General features: G+C 33.8%; 3 protein-coding genes across 10 annotated transcripts; 2 read left to right on the top strand and 1 right to left on the bottom strand.

Annotated features, from left to right (window-relative positions):
* The first annotated feature begins 209 nt into the window (after positions 1–209).
* On the top strand, positions 210–2,594 carry LOC123890287 (pentatricopeptide repeat-containing protein At5g06540). Its single transcript, XM_045939860.1, has one exon. It carries the CDS (start codon positions 214–216, stop codon positions 2,080–2,082), a length of 1,869 nt encoding a protein of 622 aa, XP_045795816.1. The 5' UTR covers positions 210–213; the 3' UTR covers positions 2,083–2,594.
* A 467-nt stretch (positions 2,595–3,061) lies between these two features.
* Positions 3,062–10,186, bottom strand: LOC123890288 (protein downstream neighbor of Son). The gene is made up of 15 exons (XM_045939861.1): positions 9,999–10,186; positions 9,651–9,812; positions 9,373–9,443; positions 9,154–9,289; positions 8,976–9,064; positions 8,721–8,874; positions 8,415–8,617; positions 7,656–7,771; positions 7,455–7,550; positions 7,063–7,184; positions 5,695–5,796; positions 4,987–5,096; positions 4,749–4,836; positions 4,299–4,495; positions 3,062–3,508 (listed from the first exon to the last, which is right to left on the bottom strand). Exons 2-15 carry the CDS (start codon positions 9,759–9,761, stop codon positions 3,292–3,294), a joined length of 1,812 nt encoding a protein of 603 aa, XP_045795817.1. The 5' UTR covers positions 9,762–9,812; positions 9,999–10,186; the 3' UTR covers positions 3,062–3,291.
* Positions 10,187–13,144: 2,958 nt separating this feature from the next.
* On the top strand, positions 13,145–20,165 carry LOC123890289 (ABC transporter G family member 22). Of its 8 annotated transcripts, XM_045939867.1 has the most exons (12): positions 13,876–13,946; positions 15,994–16,064; positions 16,219–16,268; positions 16,451–16,502; positions 16,641–16,876; positions 17,190–17,345; positions 17,439–17,622; positions 17,718–18,026; positions 18,419–18,706; positions 18,919–19,203; positions 19,295–19,402; positions 19,754–20,165. In XM_045939867.1, exons 5-12 carry the CDS (start codon positions 16,677–16,679, stop codon positions 19,967–19,969), a joined length of 1,746 nt encoding a protein of 581 aa, XP_045795823.1. In that variant the 5' UTR covers positions 13,876–13,946; positions 15,994–16,064; positions 16,219–16,268; positions 16,451–16,502; positions 16,641–16,676; the 3' UTR covers positions 19,970–20,165. The 8 variants fall into 8 exon arrangements, with proteins under 8 accessions (XP_045795820.1, XP_045795818.1, XP_045795822.1 ...); XM_045939864.1 differs by lacking the exons at positions 16,219–16,268; positions 16,451–16,502 and adding an exon at positions 13,145–13,330 and having other exon boundaries at positions 13,583–13,946; XM_045939862.1 differs by lacking the exons at positions 16,219–16,268; positions 16,451–16,502 and adding an exon at positions 13,204–13,325 and having other exon boundaries at positions 13,579–13,946.
* The last annotated feature ends 384 nt before the right edge of the window (positions 20,166–20,549 follow it).

A 20,549-nucleotide genomic window follows, 5' to 3' on the forward strand; every position in this document is an offset into this window, starting at 1 on the left:
ATTTCCATAAGTTTTCCAGGATAGCTTAGAAGAACATATTATAACTAATACGAAAATAGGTTGACTTTATTTTACATAAGCACTCTCATAAAAGTAGTCATATTAATCCATAATTCGACAACGAGGTAACTAAAATTTTACCATAATTGAGATGATTTTTTAACCGTAACAATACTTAAGTCCAAACAATGATGTTCTGTTGTAAGTTTGAAAATGATTAGAAGTAGTGGTGCTAGTAACTCAATTCTGCAAAATCTGAGACTAAAAAATCCCAAACTTTTGTTAATATCACAATGCACCAACATTCAAGATCTCAAAATAATCCATGCCCATATGCTAAGAACCAATCTTTTCTTCGACATTTTTGCATCAAGTCGCATAATTGCTTTCTGCATTGATCACAAAACCAAATTTCTCACTTATGCCATCAAAGTTTTCTCCCAAATTCCCAATCCCAATATCTTCATTTTCAACGCATTGATTCGTGGTTGTTCCAATAGTAAAAACCCATCAAATTCATTTCATTATTACATTCAATCACAACGCATTGGTCTCTTACCTGATAACATAACTCATCCATTTTTGGTTAAAGCTTGTGCTCAACTTGAGAATTTAACAATGGGTACTCAAATTCATAGTCAAATAATAAAGCATGGTTTTGAAAGTGATTTTTATGTTCAACATTCGCTTGTTGATATGTATGTTTCTGGGTCTGATTTAAAGGCTGCAAGATTCATTTTTAAGATGATGGGTCGATTTGATGTTGTTTCATGGACTTGTATGATTAAGGGCTATTGTAAATGTGGTGATGTTGATTCTGCACGTGAACTGTTTGATCGAATGCATGAGAAGAATTTGGTCACTTGGAGTACTATGATTAGCGGTTATGCGCGGAATAATCGTTTTGATAAAGCGGTTGAAATGTTTGAAATTCTTCGGGCTGAAGGAGTGGTGGCTAATGAGGTTGTGATGGTTAGTGTGATATCTTCTTGTGGTCATTTAGGTGCTCTTGCAATTGGAGAGAAAGCTCATGAGTATGTGAAGAGAAATAATTTGGCTTTGAATGTGATTCTTGGAACAGCTGTTGTTGATATGTATGCAAGATGTGGGAATGTTGAGAAAGCTATTCGGGTTTTCGAGGAAATAAAAGAGAAGGATGTACTTTGTTGGACAGGTTTGATTTCTGGATTAGCCATGCATGGTTATGCAGAGAAAGCAATCGAGTATTTTTATGTAATGGTGAAAAATGGGATAGTTCCTAGAGATATTACATTTACTGCAGTGTTGAAAGCTTGTAGTCATGGAGGGCTGGTTGAAAAGGGTCTAGAAATATTTGAAAGCATGAAAAGAGATCACGGGGTAGAGGCGAGATTGGAGCATTATGGATGTATGGTTGACCTACTTGGAAGGGCAGGAAAATTGGAAGAGGCGGAGAAGTTTATTCTTGAAATGCCTGTGAAGCCTAATGCTCCAATATGGGGAGCACTGCTAGGAGCTTGTAGGATTCACAGAAATGTTGAAGTTGGAGAAAGAGTTGGAAAGATTTTGATCGAGATGAAACCAGAACACAGTGGTTATTATGTGTTGTTGTCGAATATATATGCGCGAACAAACAAGTGGAAAGATGCTACTGTCATGAGAAGATTGATGAAGGAAAAAGGGGTTAGAAAACCACCTGGATTTAGTCTCATTGAGATAGATGGAAAAATTCACGAGTTTACAATAGGAGATAAAACACATCCAGAAATAGAGAAAATAGAAAGAATGTGGGAAAATATACTGCAAAAAATAAAGTTAGCAGGATACATAGGAAATACTAGTGAGGCATTGTTTGACATAGATGAAGAGGAGAAAGAAGATTCACTTTACAGGCATAGTGAGAAACTGGCCATTGCCTATGGAATTATGAAGATTCATGCTCCAGGGCCTATTCGGATTGTGAAAAACTTGCGTGTCTGTGAAGATTGTCACACGGCTACGAAGCTAATCTCGAAGGTTTACGATGTAGAGTTAATTGTGAGAGATAGAAATAGGTTTCATCATTTTAAAAAAGGTGTATGTTCTTGTATGGATTACTGGTAAGAGAGCAATGCAACCTAGTTTCAGAGTAACATTGCAAATGGAAGTTATGTTAGACAAGTTGTATGTGTGCGCTCACGCAAAAATAATTCGATAAACCCCAAGATTAAAATTACACAGTGATTCTATATGCAGTATAAGTTGATCTTTGATCATCCATTGATAAAGGGGAACTTTAAGAATCAATTCAGCCACATCTGAAGTAAACATGTTATTTATAGTTTGATCATTCTAAGTCTTGACCTCACAATGATTTAAGTGGCCGGCACAAAGAGAATGAATAGATTCCGGTTGAGGGGAAGGGAGCCAAGCACTCACTCCCTCACCTAGCCAAGGATCCTCCATTACACTGATATGCATACCATCACCTATTTTCTACCTACAAGCGTGCAAAAGTATGCATTTTTGTGGGTTATTGTTTCGCAAGAAATAACACCCCTCAAAACAATAATAACGACAACAAATTTATCAAATTCAATTTTTTTAAAAGCAGTAAAGTCTTTTCAATTTTTGTGGTGTCCTAATGTGTAGTCCATTTTCACACTTTTTCAACATATTTTTACACCTTATTAACCATAAATGTGTATAACCATTTGTATATTTGGTCAGGGAAAAACTTTCTCCATTCTCCACCACCTGCATGACTTTTGATTTGCTCATTTGGAAAAACATAAATTTTCAGCTATCTAGAAGTGCACTTTTAGATAATTCATGCAGTCCAAAAACACACCAACACCACCTTTGGAAATGTTTGAATTTTTAGAAACGTGGAAATGAAAAGTAATCACTTTTGATAAATGGACACAAATTATAGAACCTTGCCGTAAAGAAATACGAAGTCCCTTGATTTTTATGTATTTTTGAAATACATGTAAATTATTACAAAAGTTAAAAAATGAGAGAGAGAGAGAGAGAGAGAGAGAGAGAGAGAGAGAGAGAGAGAGAGAGAGAGAGGGTGTCATGTATTATCTGAATTTTGATGTTCAAATAACACAAATTATATAGAAATGATGTATTCAAAATGTCCCAAATGATGGGAATCATATTTCACATAGATATTACAAATAACTGACTTGTGGCCCACACGTTCTTGCCGTTTTGGATGCACAACATCACCCGTTGTTCATTTTCGAGAGAGCCTAATCGGAAGGGTAAGCATTTAAATAAATTAGGCATCAATGGGATGAAAATAAGTTACTAATTTTGATATGATTATACAGGGGATAGAGATGCTATATATGAACCATCACAATACTTTACACTTTTTAGTGTACATGAATATAGGTTAGACGTAACAGTTGCTTCTGGAATGCCAAAGGAATTATCGGAGTTTCGCAAGCTTTCACTGTCGGCAGCTTTTGATTCAGACTTTTCACCAGTTGATTTCAAAGCAACATTCAAGCCAATTGAGACCGGTTCGGTCACAAAACTGCAACATCACAAGATAAACCAAGCACCATTTAGGTTTCAAATAACTAGGTGAAGAGAAACCAGTTTTAATTCAATGGTGTACGCAATAAAATGTGTCAAGATGCTCATGAAATTCTACTTAAGCTCATTGCAACTCAAGACTAATCAGAAGGTTAACATGATGAAGTGCCACTACGAAAGGATATGCTTAACACATTGGAGCTCAAGCTTGTAGTAACAGAGAAGCACATACATATATAGACTGATGGGCAGGAGGAAAAATCTGAAGATCATGTAATTTCTCTATCATTTTGTTTGTGATTTACTTAAAACAATGTCAATAGCATAAAATGTAATCTTGTTTATTACCTAAACACCTCTTATTTGAAGAACTACACCCGTAATGCTTAATTTATGTGATATTCTAATAGCCGACACCCATCTTTATCTGTAATACTAGACATAACTCTCATTTATGTGCTATGCAGTATTCTAAATTTCTAACAGCAATGCCACATGTAAATCAGCAGTGGCGGATCTTTTAGGGACATGGGGAGGCCATGACCTCCCTAAAAAAATCATTCTTGATAGGTATATAATATATACATATTATAACATCTTTTATATTTCATGACTTGTACACTTATATACTTATTTATTCCTAATATAAATTCAATCTGACCTTAAGAAATATACCCAAGTTACTCAATCATGTATTAGAAAGCCTCATTATCAGAGATCAACACATCCTATCTAAACAATTAAATTTTAACACATAACAAGTATCACCAAGCAAAGGCTCTTCATACCTTGCCTCAAAACTGCTTCCTTTGGAGCCCATCAATGCACATATTCTGCAGATAATCCAAGGTGGAATGAGTGTATCCTTAATTTCAATGCTACAAAAAAGGCCATCTGATGACCCTTGTGCAAACTCGTTATCTTTCCAAATAGACCCATTATTAGCTGCAATATCTTCAGCCCTTCTCATCTCCATACATTTAATCTGAGAAGAGAAGTTTTTTTTTATCAATTTAGAAAGAAGAATATATAATCAATGTGTATTATTAAATTAAATGAGCAAGAAAAGGAAAAATAACTATGGTAGCTTAACACAAACAGGGCAAAGAAATTCTAATTTCCAAGCAACGGATAAAAGGATTGGTGTAATAGTTCAGTAATTAACTTAAATTGATAAATTGCAGAAACACAACATGGAAAGAATAAAAGGTAAATGGAGTTAAGGACTTATCACATACATCAGGAGAAGTCATAGCAGAACTTTGAAACGGTACAGGAGAACACAAGACAGGCACGTCCACACCAGACAATGAGGTCAAGAGAGTTCTGCAGAGTGCAGACAATAAAAATTAGTCAGCAACAAGATTAAAAATACAAGAGTAAACATTAAACACAGCTCAACTAACTTTATAAGAGTCAACATCAAACACAATCAAGTCAATGAAGTTTGAAAACTGGACAGGAAGCTTCAGTTACCTGTAATTAAATAATAGGTCATATAAACCATGCACATTGTTGTTGCCGCTGAAAACCAGCAAAGATTCTGGGCTATTATCAACATCAGAGAATGACCTTGAGCGCCGGGTCTGTATTGTTCCCAAAAAAACCATAAATCAATACAGACGGTATAAAACTATAAATAGAGCATAAATATGGTGTTGGAGTTGAGTGATACACTTTAAAAGCAGGTCTAATATTATACAAAACTAATGATAATTATTAACATGAAAAGATCAAGGAACAACTGCAACATGATAAATGATTTGAAAATTATTTGCATGTTTTTATTAATGAAATTCTCACACATCAACTAGTTGACTTTAATGTGATTACACATTTACACTAGTAAAAGAATTACACTAATATTTAATCACGTGACATATGTTATCACTTTAATAACAATATTAAGAGTTTGATAGGTCAGTCAAACTCTAAACATATAATTAAAAGACTGCCTAAAGACATTTTACAGGCAGAATTTGAACTCCAAATAGTTCAATTAATACTAATACTAATTAAGAGACAACAGTGTAGTTCCAGTATGAAATAAAGATTTATCAATAGAATCACAAAGAATAAAGAACAAGACAGCAGTGAAGTGTTGTGCTCCATGATCATTGACAGAGGTTAATATAACATCCCATGAAAAAAGAAATGTTATATGAATAACATATGGATACAGACCTGCCCCAAGTTTTGCTTCTCTATCTCTGACAGCTCAACCAAATCCTCAGTAGTTACTTGCTCCACTTTTGAACGGCAAAGCGGCATAGAGAAACAAAGATCCTAGTCAAGAGGGTATACATCCAAAGTAAGTTCAAAGACCCTCATGAAAGTATATACGTTTATGAGATTAATTACCATGAAGGTAGTCAAATTTGAGATTTTACTCAAAATTGAAAAGGAGAAATCATGGGATTATAATAGAAATCATAAGATTCTACAAAGTTAGTTTTTAGCAAGAAGTGATTCCTTAAGCAGAAGCGGCTTATATACTTTCATGTGATGTTCTCGCAAAACTATATAGCAGTACATATTTTATTGTTAATTTCTCTTACTGTCTCAAAAAATTCATTAGCATTTAGCACTAATGTGCTGAAATCATCTCATTTTATAACCTTTCTTCTTATTTTGTCCAATTTTTTACAATGTATATTATAGAATACACAAAGCTTACTGACAAAAATAGAAATTCACCCTAATAGTACTAGAGTATCAAAGATAGGCCAAACATGTCAAATAATGAAACATAACTGGAAAAAACTGGTCTTTGTTTTCAGCCAGTCGCCAGCTATGTTCTGCAGAGAGATTTGTGCATACTCCATTTTTCTCTCTCTTCAATGGCCAGTCCACTTTAAACTCCAAACACTACATGGCCACTGATTCACCCAAATCTCATCACTACAGTATCAACAACGATAACAACTGTAATCGTGGAAATAAAAAAATTGCCAAGTTTAACAGTTTTACTATTTTCCCGTGATTATTCTTTACAGACAATGGTTTTTGGTGGTATTAGAATAGGTTCTACTATATGAATCACAAATTTGACTCTTGTTGGTAGAAAAGAAGGTTCTAGCATCAAACAACATACAATAAAACCCTAAAACAATTGTACGTACTTATAAATAAACTGCACACATTGCTACCTGTTACTTAATGCTATAACTTACAACCCAAAAGGATCTAAGGCCCAATACTATAGAATCATAATGCTGTAAACACTGCATTTCGTGTAGTTATAAGTGTTGGTGGTCAAAGTCTAGAAAAAGTCCAGAAAAGTACATCACTTGTTGAGTTGCATGCTTCTTGCATACCTTATACCTACTACACTTTTACAGTTTCACCAATATTTCCCTAGAAATATGCCATCAATGAAATATTATTCTTATCCTAAGGCAAAAAAGGAAAATCTATTTCTCTCTGTACTTGTATGATACTGGATGGTCAGTAGCTCTAAGATAAATTTCTCTCTGTACTTGTATGATACTAGATGGAAAGTAGCTCTAAGATAAACAGCATAGATAATAATGTTATAGAAATACAGCTTACATGCTCTCTTAACAATGATCTCAAACCTCTGGTTGACTGAGAAATATAAGCATTGCACGAGCAATTGGATTTTCCAGAGCCATCACCACCAGTGAACATCACCACAAACTGGGAAGTGCAAACTACAATACAGAAGGGGGGAAAATCATTACAAAGTTTCATATAATGTTTCTATAAATATATAAATGTATGCATGATAGAAATGCACAAAAATTGGAGGATTCAAAAAATGGAAAATTAGGCCTGCATTTATAATACCACACAGGCGCATGAAGATATAGCAATAAAGTGCCTTTTCATCATAGTAATAAACTTAAGGGTCAAATGCACTTTAATGCCTCCCCAATCTATAACTTTAGTAGTAGCATTTTCTATCTTAAATTATTAAATACCATAAAAGAGGCCACAGATGTTCTTCCGAAGCATGTAATAGAGGTCCCGAAAGGATTCTTCCCAAGCCACTTGCCGTTTCCTCAAGAACTCCAATTCTATTTGATAAAAAGGAAAAATGAAACATGAGGAAAAATTGAGACAGGATAATGAAATGACACAGAATAATCTACAAATGAGTTAAGTCAAAGCGGTTTGACAACCTCCTTCTGCAGTTGATGAGCTCAAGACTGATATGATAGAAGGTGGAAGAATGGATTGGGGATACATCCACGAATGCAAAAGTTTGAATCCCTGGGAACCCCTGATATTTTCATTCCTGTAAGGACAGTGCGGGTAGGTTAATTGAGGCATGCCACCACACATAACTGACTTATGTATCAAAATTAGGAAATAATAAAAAATTTCGTAAGAAAGACAACAGTTTACAGCAACAATAACTGATATCAAAGTAAGCATAAATTTACAAAAAAAAAAAAAAAAAAAATCTAAACTAATCAAGTAAATAAGACGGTGGCTCAACTGCATAACACAGAATTAGTAGTGTCTAGTTTCCTGTTCATTGTATCAATGGATATGAACACATTGTTCTATGTAAGCAAAACAGAATTTTGTGATAGAAACATGATGGATAAAAAGTAACATATGATGATTACTATAATAGAAAAAGTAGAATTGTCTAACTGTCTCATTATTTAGCATACAATGTGATCTTTTATAAGCTATACAGGCATCGATGTAACCTATAAATAGTACCACACTCTTTTAACATATATACGCTATGAATCTCAGGGTAAAAGTTTTTTAATTTGCTTCAGTGCATCGAGGTGCCCTATAAATAATACCACACTATTTTAACATATACACTGTGAATCTCAAGCTAAAAGGTATTTATTTTGCTTCAGTTCATCTTGTTCCTGCCAGGCTAGATGCCAATATATTAGTGAATCATAGGTACTCACCAATTCACAGAAGCAGAGGATACTATTCGCATACTGGTTTTAAGAGTGAGATCCAAAGGAGCCTTCTTGCCAGGTATATGACATTCAGAAAAGGAATTTCCTGCAATGGTTGGTCCTGAGTCTCCACCGCTTTTAGGTGAATCAGCAGCTAATCCATTATCAGCGCGAGGTCCAAGTGAGGCTATTCCTTTCAATGCTTTTCCCTATAAAAGATTTTTTTTAAGTAATAACATATTCATGATAAATCCTACAACATCTGAAATGAAAATAAACTGTTACAAAAAGGTCTGTAGCTGCATCTTATACCATGTCAATAGCTGCTACTCCAGAAGATCTATCAACAGATGATGAAAGGTCAGCAACGCTAAGAAACTTCCCTTGGGTGTACTTTTTTTTGGTTTCACCAGCCTGCAAGACACTGTCTTCGGTAACCTCTCCGGAGGCAGCAGAATTCTCCGAGCTGAAAAACAAAGCGAGAACAAAACCATCATCATCTTACGGAAAACATAAGATTACTAGTTTATTAACAAGGTTGTCAGACATATAAGTTATGAGACAAACCATGAAACCCCTTGCTGTCTCTTAACTGCCGAAATAGAAAAAATTGAAGCATTCTTTAGATTACTAGTTTGCTCCATAGATGGATTTTCCTGAACACATTAACAAGGTTACTTTGTTCAATCTCAACAACAATATCAACCTCAGACCAACAACAAGTGAATAAAGCATATATACTAACCTTTACATTTTCCTTCCCAGTTGCAATTCTAAACCTCGGCTTTTTGGCAGCAAATACTTCATCAAGCCGCGTGTCATTATATCTCGGGGCCTTAAACAATCCTGGTTTTTTAAATCTATTATCAGCCTCCGTAGCACTGTAAACATAAATCAAGTAAACTCTCATCACACTATAAAACAACAAATTGGATAAAAAAAAAAAAAAACAGAAGAAACTAACTTTATTGAACCCGTAGATTGAGAAGATTGATCAGTAAGGTCCACAACACTCTCCCGCTTCAATTGCTCTCCCTGCCACAATTAAACCCTAGTTATAAAAATACTTCCTCTACCACAATTAAATTTCAGTTATCAAAATCCACCGAGACAAAGCCTACTAATCACGGCGTCTAAACTAAACATCAAAATGAATTGAATTTGCATCGAATTTCAATCGAAAATTGCAACAAATAATGAAAGAAGCATCTTAATTAAAGTGTTATGAGCTCGAAAACTTACCCTAAGTTGAGAAGGTGTCTTTCTTTTAGCAATAGAAACACCTTTAAGAGGCACTGATGAAATTCCATGAGAATTCGGAGGCATAGCACTTGGTGTAGCTACTTTTGCCATTCAGTAATCAGAAAAACAGTTTATCTACCAAAACGCATGCTCTAAATCGATCTACTACACACAAAATAAGCTTAAATTAACGAAATAACGATTTGCGCAAGTGAATAACACGCACGCTTAAATCTTGAAAGAAAATAATCATAAAATGCAAATTGAATGCGTAGATATTCGTATTTTGAATCGAAATAATGAAAATAAATAAAGTAACAGAAATTAAATGTGAATTTGGTTTGTAACCTAGAGGTGAGATTTCAAATCGACGATAAGCGGTGTCGTATCGGAAGCATAGGGAAGAATAACTGGAGGAGCGAAACGGGATGAATAATAAAGTGGAAAAATAGATAAAATAAATTAAATAAAATGTGTTTTTTAACTTTAAAACGAAAAAAATTGGTTTCCCTCCTGATTGTGCCGCTGTGGGGAGTGTTTGGTTGGCACATTTGAGATTTCGAATTTGTATTGGGTTGGGCAGGTTAAACACCTGGGTCGGGTCCAAAAAACAAACTAGATGTCAAACTATCCTCTTTACTCCATGTTTCTTCCATACCCCCCAAAATTCTTTCTTTTGCCACTTTAGAATTACTCATAATCTTTTATTAAAAAAAAAAAAGAATTAATCATAATATATTTTTCGAAGTAATAAAAATATAGGAATCCAAATTTATTTTTTTTGTAATTTTTTTTTTGCGGTTCTGATTGCATCGACATTTTTAGCGTTGATGGTTTAATCTGATGAAGATAGAGTTAAAGTGGTTAAATGATTTGACTCATAGTCTCGTTTGTGTTTTATTTATATTTGTTCATCCATATCGTATGTTTTATGTCAAAAAAATGAAATAGATGATTAATTTCTTTCAAATAGTTTAACTTTTTACATTGGAAACGACATTATTTAGTTAGTTTGAAATATATTTTTAATTTGTGAGTGAATTTGATTCCTTAAAATGTCATCAAACTCAAGTTATAAATAAATATTTTTAGTTTTATATTATTAGTTTTTTAAAAATGATACCCTTTATGTTTGATCCACATCATTTTTAAAAGATGTTAGAGGTATGCTATTTGAACATCATATTATGGACAAAAAATTGACACCTCCATATCTTCACTCATAGGCACGAAACCCGAGGCATGTAAATAATATTTAAAAAAATTATATTTATTATATATTTGTTAAACAATTGTGTTTGAATAATATTTGTGTTTTTAAAATTCATTCGCGGTAGTGTCAAGACGATCAATTACGAAAAATTATGCTAAACCTAATGAAACATAAAAGATCTAGACAACTATTTTCTTTCAATGCGGAACATATTGAATGTATTTAAAAGATCTAGACAATTACTTCTACAATTATTTTCTTATGTTCTCAAGTCTCAACACACTTGAATATATTTAAAAGATCTAGACAACCGAGTCTGTGATATCATGTTAAAAATCTAACTAATTCTGTAACCAAAAAAAAATTCTCACTAATTCGACTCCAATCAATGATAAAGAGTATGTATCAAAGGAAATTTCAAATTTCGTACCAATTTGTGAATTTAGCTCACAGACCTATTATCAGAAGGAACACAACTTCCTCAGACACCATACACGACATGTATTTGAGTTTTACCGAATGTCCGGCCGTATATTATACGGTGTTGAGTGTCTGATTTTGTGTTACATATATCATTTGCCTATAACTTAAGACACACTAACATAAAAATGATGGAAGAGGTCCCAAAGACACTGCAGATAGAAAAAGGATGGGAAGGAGAAGGACAACGACGAAGACGTACTACAGTTGACAGCTTCATGCATTAATGATCTTTCGTCCTCAAATAGCTGTACCATTTGGAATAATGAAATTAATTAAACCAAAACCTCACTATATAGTTACGTACAAATATATATACGACTAAATACACTCAATCAAATTGAAAGAAGAAAAAAAAGTACATATTTTTGTTATAAGCGAAATTCCAAAAACCTCAACTTCTCCAATATTTGTTTTTAAGTCAAAGTTTATCAATTCCCTTTTGTGCCGGTAATCTTGGATGAAATGAAAGCTAAACCACAAACTTTGACACATGCAGACCCATCCTATATGCATGTAGATTGGTTGCAGTTTAACGTAGTTTTCAATTTGAACAGTTGATATTAGATCGGATGGATAAAATTGAAAATTGCGTCTTTTATATTAAAATAATTTCAATCGTTAATTTTAGATCGGACGGTTGAAATTGATTACAGCGGTCCGTTGTAACAGCAGAAAATTTGTTTCCCAACCTATCTATCCAACTTAATTACACTGTAACTAGAAAAAAACTTCACTCTCAAATTACATGGCATTTGTGATTTGTCCCTAGTAGGTAAGTACTCTTTGATTAGCACACATCATACTATGAGTTAATGATAATCAATCGATCCAAATCTTTATTAATTCAAAAAGCCTTGCTACTTGACATGAGTCACGTCAAAACTCCAACCATATGACAGACAAGATAGCATACAATGGGACCCGAATTCTCTACTTTGCTGTTCCGGACTAGGACAAGACCAATATAACGAAATCATTTCGTAAAGGCTCGATGTGTTACGCTGCCACTCCTTACAATGGACTCGATTACTTTGCGCATAAGATACTTATGTACTCCTTCCACAACGAACCCGTCCCTCCATCATTCCTAAACGACAAATCACATCTGAACAACTCTATGCATTCATTGTCGCACTCCACAAAGGAAGTTACAACGGATTTTCCTATTTAAGCGCGGCCGTGGTCCAGGTCATAGTGAAATTCATTCATTTTTACTTTTATTCCACCTCTATCACATACTGACTTAAACATCAGAATATGAACTTTTTCTTATAGGTACTTTCGTCGATGCTATCACCAATCTCCGCCACACCTTGAACCTCTTACTGCCGTTCCATATATAATTGAACGCCATCACACGAGTTATCTCATTATGATTCGTTCATAGGACTTGCTATCATTGCCGTCAATGCATTGAAGACCATTTGATTGAAATAAGACTATTGATATTTAAATTTGGCTAAATATATAAAACAAAGACATTGTGAACTATAGATATGACTCAAATTTTTGATAGAGGTCGCTCAAATAATCTTCTTAGAGTCCACTATTTGACTAGTGAGAAACCATTTCCCACACAAATATGTGTGTCCAAACTTTTGGGATTGCATGGAAATTGAAAAACACCATACGTTCCCAACACGTGTACGGCAAATATGGATGGGTTAGATGTGCATTGATGAAAGGTCAATTATATCATACATGATATACATATAATTACATCTTTCATGTCGCGAGTTCAGTAGTTATCACATAGACGTACTCAATTATATGAGTATATACACAACACAACACAATTATGTATAGGACCCTACAAGAAGGGTAGTTTGGTAATTGTACCAATATAGCTCTAATATCTTAACTTTGCTCCACATGATTGATATATATATATATATACTCTCTAGATCTATTCCATTTTCATACCATAATAATCCCGCGGTTTTCTTCTCAAGCTTTCTATTTCTGCTTTGGTTCTCACGGTAAGGTAAATCCAATCATTCACTTTTAGTCCCCCTAAGTTATGATATTTATATAGTTCATTTATTTTTCTTATCTATTAGACAATTTAAGTTATCCTTAAGTTATCCTTAAGTTATGGACTTCAATTTACAACTTTCTTAAATCTTTTATGAGTCTTTGTCTGTTTTGTGCAGATACCTGATTATTGATAATAATATATCTGCTGTTCAAAAACAAAAAATAATGATGTAATTTTCTTTTAAAATGTATTAGCCAGTGTGGCGGCATGGAGGATGGAAATTATACAAGTGGATTATGGAGAACGAAATCGGAACAACTAGAGTCGGTGATAGAAGATTTGAAGTCACCACCAGGATCAAGTGAATCGAATGGAGTGGTGGACGGTGGTAGTGGGAGTCTTACAAGGAAGTCGGGCAAGAGGACGTCGCCCGGTGGAAGAAACGCGCACATAAGGAAAGCGAGGAGCGCCCAAACATCGTTGAAGGTTGATTTGGATGAGGTAAATAGTGGTGCTGCCCTTAGTAGAGCTTCAAGTTTGGGACTCTCATTCTCCTTTACTGGCTTCTCTGTTCCTCTTGATGAAATCTCTAACTCCAAACCATTCAGTGATGATGATATCCGTAAGTTAATTACAATTAATTTTCTCTATATAGATATATAATATGTAATCAATATCATTTCACACTGCCATCAAGAAAAAAAATATCATACACTTTTTTTTTTTTATATTGAAGAGGGCTGAACGCCAAAAAAAAATATCATACACTTTAATTTGAAAGAGTATAGTGACCGAGAGAAAATAAAATATATGATGGGTGCTTGTTCAAAAAAAAAATATGATGGGTGATATACTAATAAACAATTAAAGATGTGTTTTAGTAAATTTTAAAATATATATATAAAAGTTAGTGTAAAAAATGAGACCAAGATATGAAAGGTTTTCACACTCCTTTTAGATATTGTTCACGAGTTTGATATGTTTGAGATTTCAATTTCAATCACTTTTAAGAACAAGGTTACACATAATGCTCAACTATAACTATTCTTGTGTGGCAATATGGTAACCACAACATGTACCTTCGTACGTGGAATAGTGTTAGCTACTACTATATCTTGATGATTGATTGATCATGCGAAATCAAATAAAGCTATGTATAAGTTTTTTTTCTTTTACTATAGTCCTTAATTCCTCCATCAAACAAACCTTATATCCCCTACATGCTAATGCATAATAAAAAAAAATAATTGCACACATACACTCAAGACGGTTATATAAAATGTCTTTTTTGAAACGAAAAATAGTAGTGTTGTTAGTTTTTGAAAATGAGTATTGTTGCTAGATGATAAAAATTGATAATCAAACTCTTGATCTTTTTAAGTTGGTCTTAAGACCGGATATTGAGTTTTTTAAAATAAAAAAAAAAACTCTTGACCTTTCTACTTTCTACCATTAGATTAGTAGTTGATCAGTTTTGATTTGAATTTGTCCCAGTCAGCCAGCGGATGATGTGAATTGTATTGAGTTATGAGTTACGTGGAGGTATGTGATCTTAGTCAGGTCCAGACCAACTAACCACCTCTAACTATAACCCGTGATTAACGGTCCAAAATAAACAAGTGACTCACGGTGGTTCCTACTGTGTTTTTCCTTACCAACCACTTGTATGAATATCATCTCTTTCCCTATATGGTCCCCCAATTAAACCCATAAACCTATTTATTTAGTAACGTCGGTCCAATTAATTAATTATATTGCAATCATCACTTCATGCACGTTTCATGTAAGTATTTCCCCACTCACGTGCGATTCATGGCCACTTGCTTCGGGTTAGGGTTGAAGAATAATTAATGTTTAACGAGACTATGTAATGTGAGAAACTAGTTCCGATAAAATTACGAATGAGTAGAGTAAGTCTCACCTTTTTTTAATCCTAAAGAGGTAAAAGTGAACAAAGATTAACACTTAACAATTGACTAAGATGGGCCGGACATGACTCACACTAGTAACAAAATACACATCATATAAATTATTTTCTGGATTAACGGTGGTATTATAGTCGATGATTGAACCGGCAACCTCTTGTGTCGAAAGTCAACTCACTTGTATAGTTGTTTAAGACTAGATGTGGTAATCCCCGTATCACTCATGACCCAACAACATTTGCACACTTTAAACACTGTCAATTCATCGCAACAAATAACGAACGTTGATAAAATTTATTAAGTGAAAAAGAAAAAAAACATTAACAGAGAAAACAAAGCCTAATATCTACAAAATCTGTTCCCATTGCAAAAGCTAAAATTAGCAAGAACATTGGGGTAATTAAAAACTTTGAGGACACAGTCCAAAATTTTCATTATGGTTGTGTGGAATTAGCTTGACTTACTATGTTCATGATCATGAATCCATCATCCATGGTCAATGCTTTATCACTTAGACTTATCATGGCCTGCTTATATTATTGTACCTTTATTTTGCTTGAGGAATACATAATCATTTCTTTTTACAAACGGAACACATAATCATGAAGTTGCATTTTCATTAAAATTGCACTAATTTAAATTACTTACACTAATTGTTAGTAATTAAGGCTCTTCTACACGAGGGGGCATATATTACCCTCAATCAAGTGATTCATATGAAAAATGTGACTATGTATGTTGCAGCTGAGGATATTGAAGCTGGAATTCATAAGCCAAAGTTTCAAACAGAACCTACTCTACCAATATATCTAAAGGTACGTAACACGTTCCATGTCTTAGAAAATGTGTCCTATATATATAGTTCATTAATTCCATGCATACACCAACCAGCTATGCTAGTACAATTATTCAAACCTTGAATAGAGCTAGCATGATTTTAATTTAGTGCTATGCATTTAATTTGGGCAGGGAAGATCAAGCTTCATTTAACGATCGACGCTACAATATAATATCGTACGGTCAGGTTCAGTCTTGTACAAAATTTTATTTCACATGACCTCAAATGTACAAGACTACCCCTTCTTTCCGGTTAACCAAAGAGAAATAATACAAATTCGTATAGTATATAGTATAGTTTTAGGTATTAAATTTTTCTACTTATTATAATTAATCCATGTTTTTTGATGCCTACATAGAACAGGGCATCATCACATTGAAACTACTATAACATATGGTTTTGCTGAGAAAGAAGGGTATGAACATATTAATAGCTAATAGCTAATAAAATGGTTTAGTGAATTGAGCTTATATATAAGTTATGTGGTTAATTTATTTTAACTATGCGACGGATGGCACTAGATGAGTTACATTGTTATTTTGGAATTATGCAGTTCACAGATGTGACATACAAGGTAGTGATTAAAGGCATGACAAAAAGTAATGAAAAAGATATCTTGAAAGGGATTACTGGTTGTGTAAATCCAGGTGAAGTTTTAGCATTGATGGGTCCTTCAGGAAGTGGAAAAACATCTTTGTTAAATCTACTTGGACAAAGATTACATCAACCAACAATTGGTGGATCTATTACTTATAATGATCAACCATATTCCAAGTTCCTAAAAAGCAGGTAGGAAAAAAGTGCTTACCACTTTGATTCACCGTTGGAAATTTGACGCATTCACACAAAACATCGGTGGTCATTAGGTTGAGATTGGACAGTTTAAATTTCAAAGTAGAGTTTGAAAAATTTAGACTGTCCGATCTTGATCCAATGACCATAAACATGTTGAGTGAGTGAATGCGTCAAATTTCTGACAGCAGGCAATCCTGTTTCCTTAAGTTATTTTAGTTTGGACTAAACTACATTCTTTTGACGATTTTTTCTCGTTGCACAAGTTCTTAATACTAGTATACTTACAATTGAAGAATGAATTTGTCAGGATTGGATTTGTGACACAAGATGATGTTTTGTTTCCTCACCTAACTGTGAAAGAGACATTAACATACGCGGCTCGTTTAAGGTTGCCAAAAACATTAACCAAAGAGGAAAAGGAAAAAAGAGCTTTAGATGTTATCTATGAGTTAGGCTTAGAGAGGTAAAGTATACTAGAGTCTCAATTATCCATAGTCATGCATGAAAACAGCATATAGAGTTTAATATTTTTGTATGCTTAATTATATGAAAACAGGTGCCAAGACACTATGATAGGAGGTTCCTTTGTTCGTGGAGTATCCGGTGGAGAGAGGAAGAGAGTTTGTATTGGCAATGAGATCATAATCAATCCTTCTCTTTTGTTTCTTGATGAACCGACATCTGGTTTGGATTCTACAACTGCATTGAGGATAGTTCAAATGTTACATGACATAGCCGAGGTATTTATTTTCGCTCTTTCCTTTGGACATTAACATCATTCAAAGTTTTAAATTGCAGTTACAGTCGCATCACAATTGTAGTCTTATTATGTCAGGCTGGTAAAACTATAGTGACAACAATTCATCAACCATCAAGTAGACTCTTTCACAAATTTGACAAGTTGATTCTTTTGGGAAAAGGGAACTTACTTTACTTTGGAAAAGCATCAGAAGCAATGGACTATTTCAAGTTTATAGGGTGTAGTCCTCTCATTACCATGAACCCAGCAGAGTTTTTATTAGACCTTGCAAATGGAAACATGCTTGATATTTCTGTACCATCAGAGTTAGAGGATAAAGTTCATATGGGAAATGTAGAAACTGAAGCTTCCAATGGGAAACCCTCAGCTGCAGCTGTACAAGAGGTACATAAATGGTTAAATTACAATTTGATCCTTAAGTTTTTTTTTTTGGTTCTTTTTTGTACTTAAGTTACGAACATTAAACACTTTGGTCATTTCTGTTGGTTTTTCATTTGAGTATGTAAAATGTTTCTACGCGTCATTATGTTTTGGTGATTAGGCGTCCGACTCATCAAGAAGAACGAAGACATAAACATAAGAAACATTTGACTGACTCAAACGAAAAACTGACAGAAAGAACAAAAATGTCTAATGTTGGCAACATAAGCGCCGAAAACAGAAAAATAATTTAAGGAACAAAAACGTGTAATTTAGCCTAAATAAATTCTTAACTTCTCATTATCATTTTATTAGCAAAGACTCTCCGAGGGCTAATTATAGATGAATTTTAACAGTATCTGGCGGAGGCATATGAGACTAAAGTAGCAGAAGCAGAGAAGAAAAAGCTAATGGTTCCAATTCCTCTTGATGAAGAAATTAAAGCTAAGGTTTGTTCGCGTAAAAGACAATGGGGAGCAAGTTGGTTAGAACAATACTCAATATTGTTTTCTAGAGGATTCAAAGAACGTAGGCATGACTATTTTAGCTGGTTGAGAGTCACACAAGTTCTTTCCACTGCAGTCATTTTGGGATTACTATGGTGGCAATCTGATGCTAATAACCCAAAGGGTCTTCAAGATCAGGTAAATGGTTAATGCATTTCACCTAAGATAAAACTATTTGGATAGTATCCAAATTTGATCCGTAATCAAAATAATCATTTATCAGACTTTGCTTATCTGCCAAGTAAACCGCTATGATCAATCTATTTGGATAGTATCCAAATTTGATTCATAATTAAAATAATCATTAACCAGACTTTACTTATATGACAAGCAAACTCTGTTGATTGTAGGCAGGATTGCTTTTCTTTATCGCGGTGTTTTGGGGATTTTTTCCTGTGTTCACAGCAATATTCACATTCCCACAAGAGAGAGCAATGTTGAATAAGGAAAGAGCAACAGATATGTACAGATTAAGTGCATACTTTGTGGCTAGAACCACAAGTGATCTTCCATTAGATTTGGTGTTACCAGTGCTTTTCCTTCTCGTTGTTTATTTCATGGCTGGTTTGAGACTCAGTGCAGGACCTTTTTTCCTTAGTATTCTTACAGTTTTTCTCTGCATTGTAGCAGCTCAGGTATGCATTGTAGTACTTCCTCCGTGACACTTTATAAGTAAAATTGCACTTTTTAGATTCATTGTATATTTAATGTATCTAGTCATTATAGGGACTTGGACTTGCTATTGGTGCTACATTGATGGACTTGAAAAGGGCAACAACTTTGGCATCAGTCACTGTCATGACTTTCATGTTGGCTGGGGGTTTCTTTGTACAGGTAAATTTTATCATAAGTAATCCATTTTTCTTGGAATGCAAGCATAGTCATGTTTTCTTGAATCTAGACAAATATATCTTTGACACTTCGAAGTGTCCCTAATGAATTGACTTTGATGTGAGACTATCGTACAAAAAGACATGTCCGGTTAATATGTTACGTCATAACTTCTAACAACAGATGACATTTATAATTTTAAATATGTATTTGTCGATTCGCAAAAATGAAAGACTATTTTCACAGATAGTTACAATTTTAATAACCAATTTGCCTAGTCATTCTTCCCTTGATTTATTTATTGACTTAGTTAGTAATGAAGTAATTGACATGATTTGTTACTAAATTTGACAGAAAGTCCCCATATTCATATCATGGATTCGGTACCTATCTTTCAACTACCACACATACAAACTGTTGCTAAAGGTGCAATATGAACACATAACACCTAGCATAAATGGGATGAGAATTGACAGTGGTATCAATGAGGTTGTTGCTCTAATAGCTATGGTTTTTGGTTACCGTTTATTGGCATATTTTTCTCTACGGTGGATGAATATTCAACCATAGTTGGGATTGCAATTTTTACTTTTGAAGGGTTCATATTGAATGACGGCTCACAATAATTGATTAATTATATCATATAAGGAAGGACAACACCAAATGGAAGTGCCAAGCTTAAATTTGTTTGGCTACATTTAATCTTGTGTATATTGTATTTCATTTTGGCATGTTCTAATAACAAAAGCACGTTCAATGTTATCAATTATCACTTTCACGTAAGTATGAGATTCTAGAGTATCGTTTTTTTTATTATTATTAGATAAGAGGAGATATTATTATAATCGAAGATGTTTCGGCCAAAGTGACAATTCAAGTTGTAAGGCGTTGAGTAACGTGGTTGAAAATACAAAATTAATTTTCACCAAAGGACGATAAACGCATATTTTGTCGAATATAGAAATGAAGATAAATAAAAAGATTAAAATTAATTTATTACAATTTTATATGACTACAAATATATTTTGCAAGAGCTATGAGGTTATTCTCATAAACTTTTATCAATAGTTTGTGATATTGTTTTACTAGGAGCTATGAATGTTTTATGACCCGTGTTTGAATGGGTGCATCTAGTATTATTTTCATTTTA

Source organism: Trifolium pratense, linkage group LG6 (assembly GCF_020283565.1).
Source record: "Trifolium pratense cultivar HEN17-A07 linkage group LG6, ARS_RC_1.1, whole genome shotgun sequence".
NCBI classification, from domain to species: Eukaryota; Viridiplantae; Streptophyta; class Magnoliopsida; order Fabales; family Fabaceae; genus Trifolium; species Trifolium pratense.

Bases quoted from the DNA above. Each gene is read 5' to 3' on its own strand.
- LOC123890287 (XM_045939860.1), top strand. From the start codon at position 214: ATGATTAGAAGTAGTGGTGCTAGTAACTCAATTCTGCAAAATCTGAGA.
- LOC123890288 (XM_045939861.1), bottom strand. From the start codon at position 9,761: ATGGCAAAAGTAGCTACACCAAGTGCTATGCCTCCGAATTCTCATGGA. The intron at 9,444-9,650 runs GTAAGTTTTCGA...TAATTGTGGCAG, and splicing joins AGACACCTTCTCAACTTAGG to GGAGAGCAATTGAAGCGGGA. The intron at 7,185-7,454 runs GTATTTAATAAT...TCTGTATTGTAG, and splicing joins CATCTGTGGCCTCTTTTATG to TTTGCACTTCCCAGTTTGTG.
- LOC123890289 (XM_045939862.1), top strand. From the start codon at position 13,219: ATGATTGATATATATATATATATACTCTCTAGATCTATTCCATTTTCA. The intron at 13,326-13,578 runs GTAAGGTAAATC...AAAATGTATTAG, and splicing joins TTTCTGCTTTGGTTCTCACG to CCAGTGTGGCGGCATGGAGG. The intron at 13,947-15,993 runs GTAAGTTAATTA...TGTATGTTGCAG, and splicing joins ATTCAGTGATGATGATATCC to CTGAGGATATTGAAGCTGGA.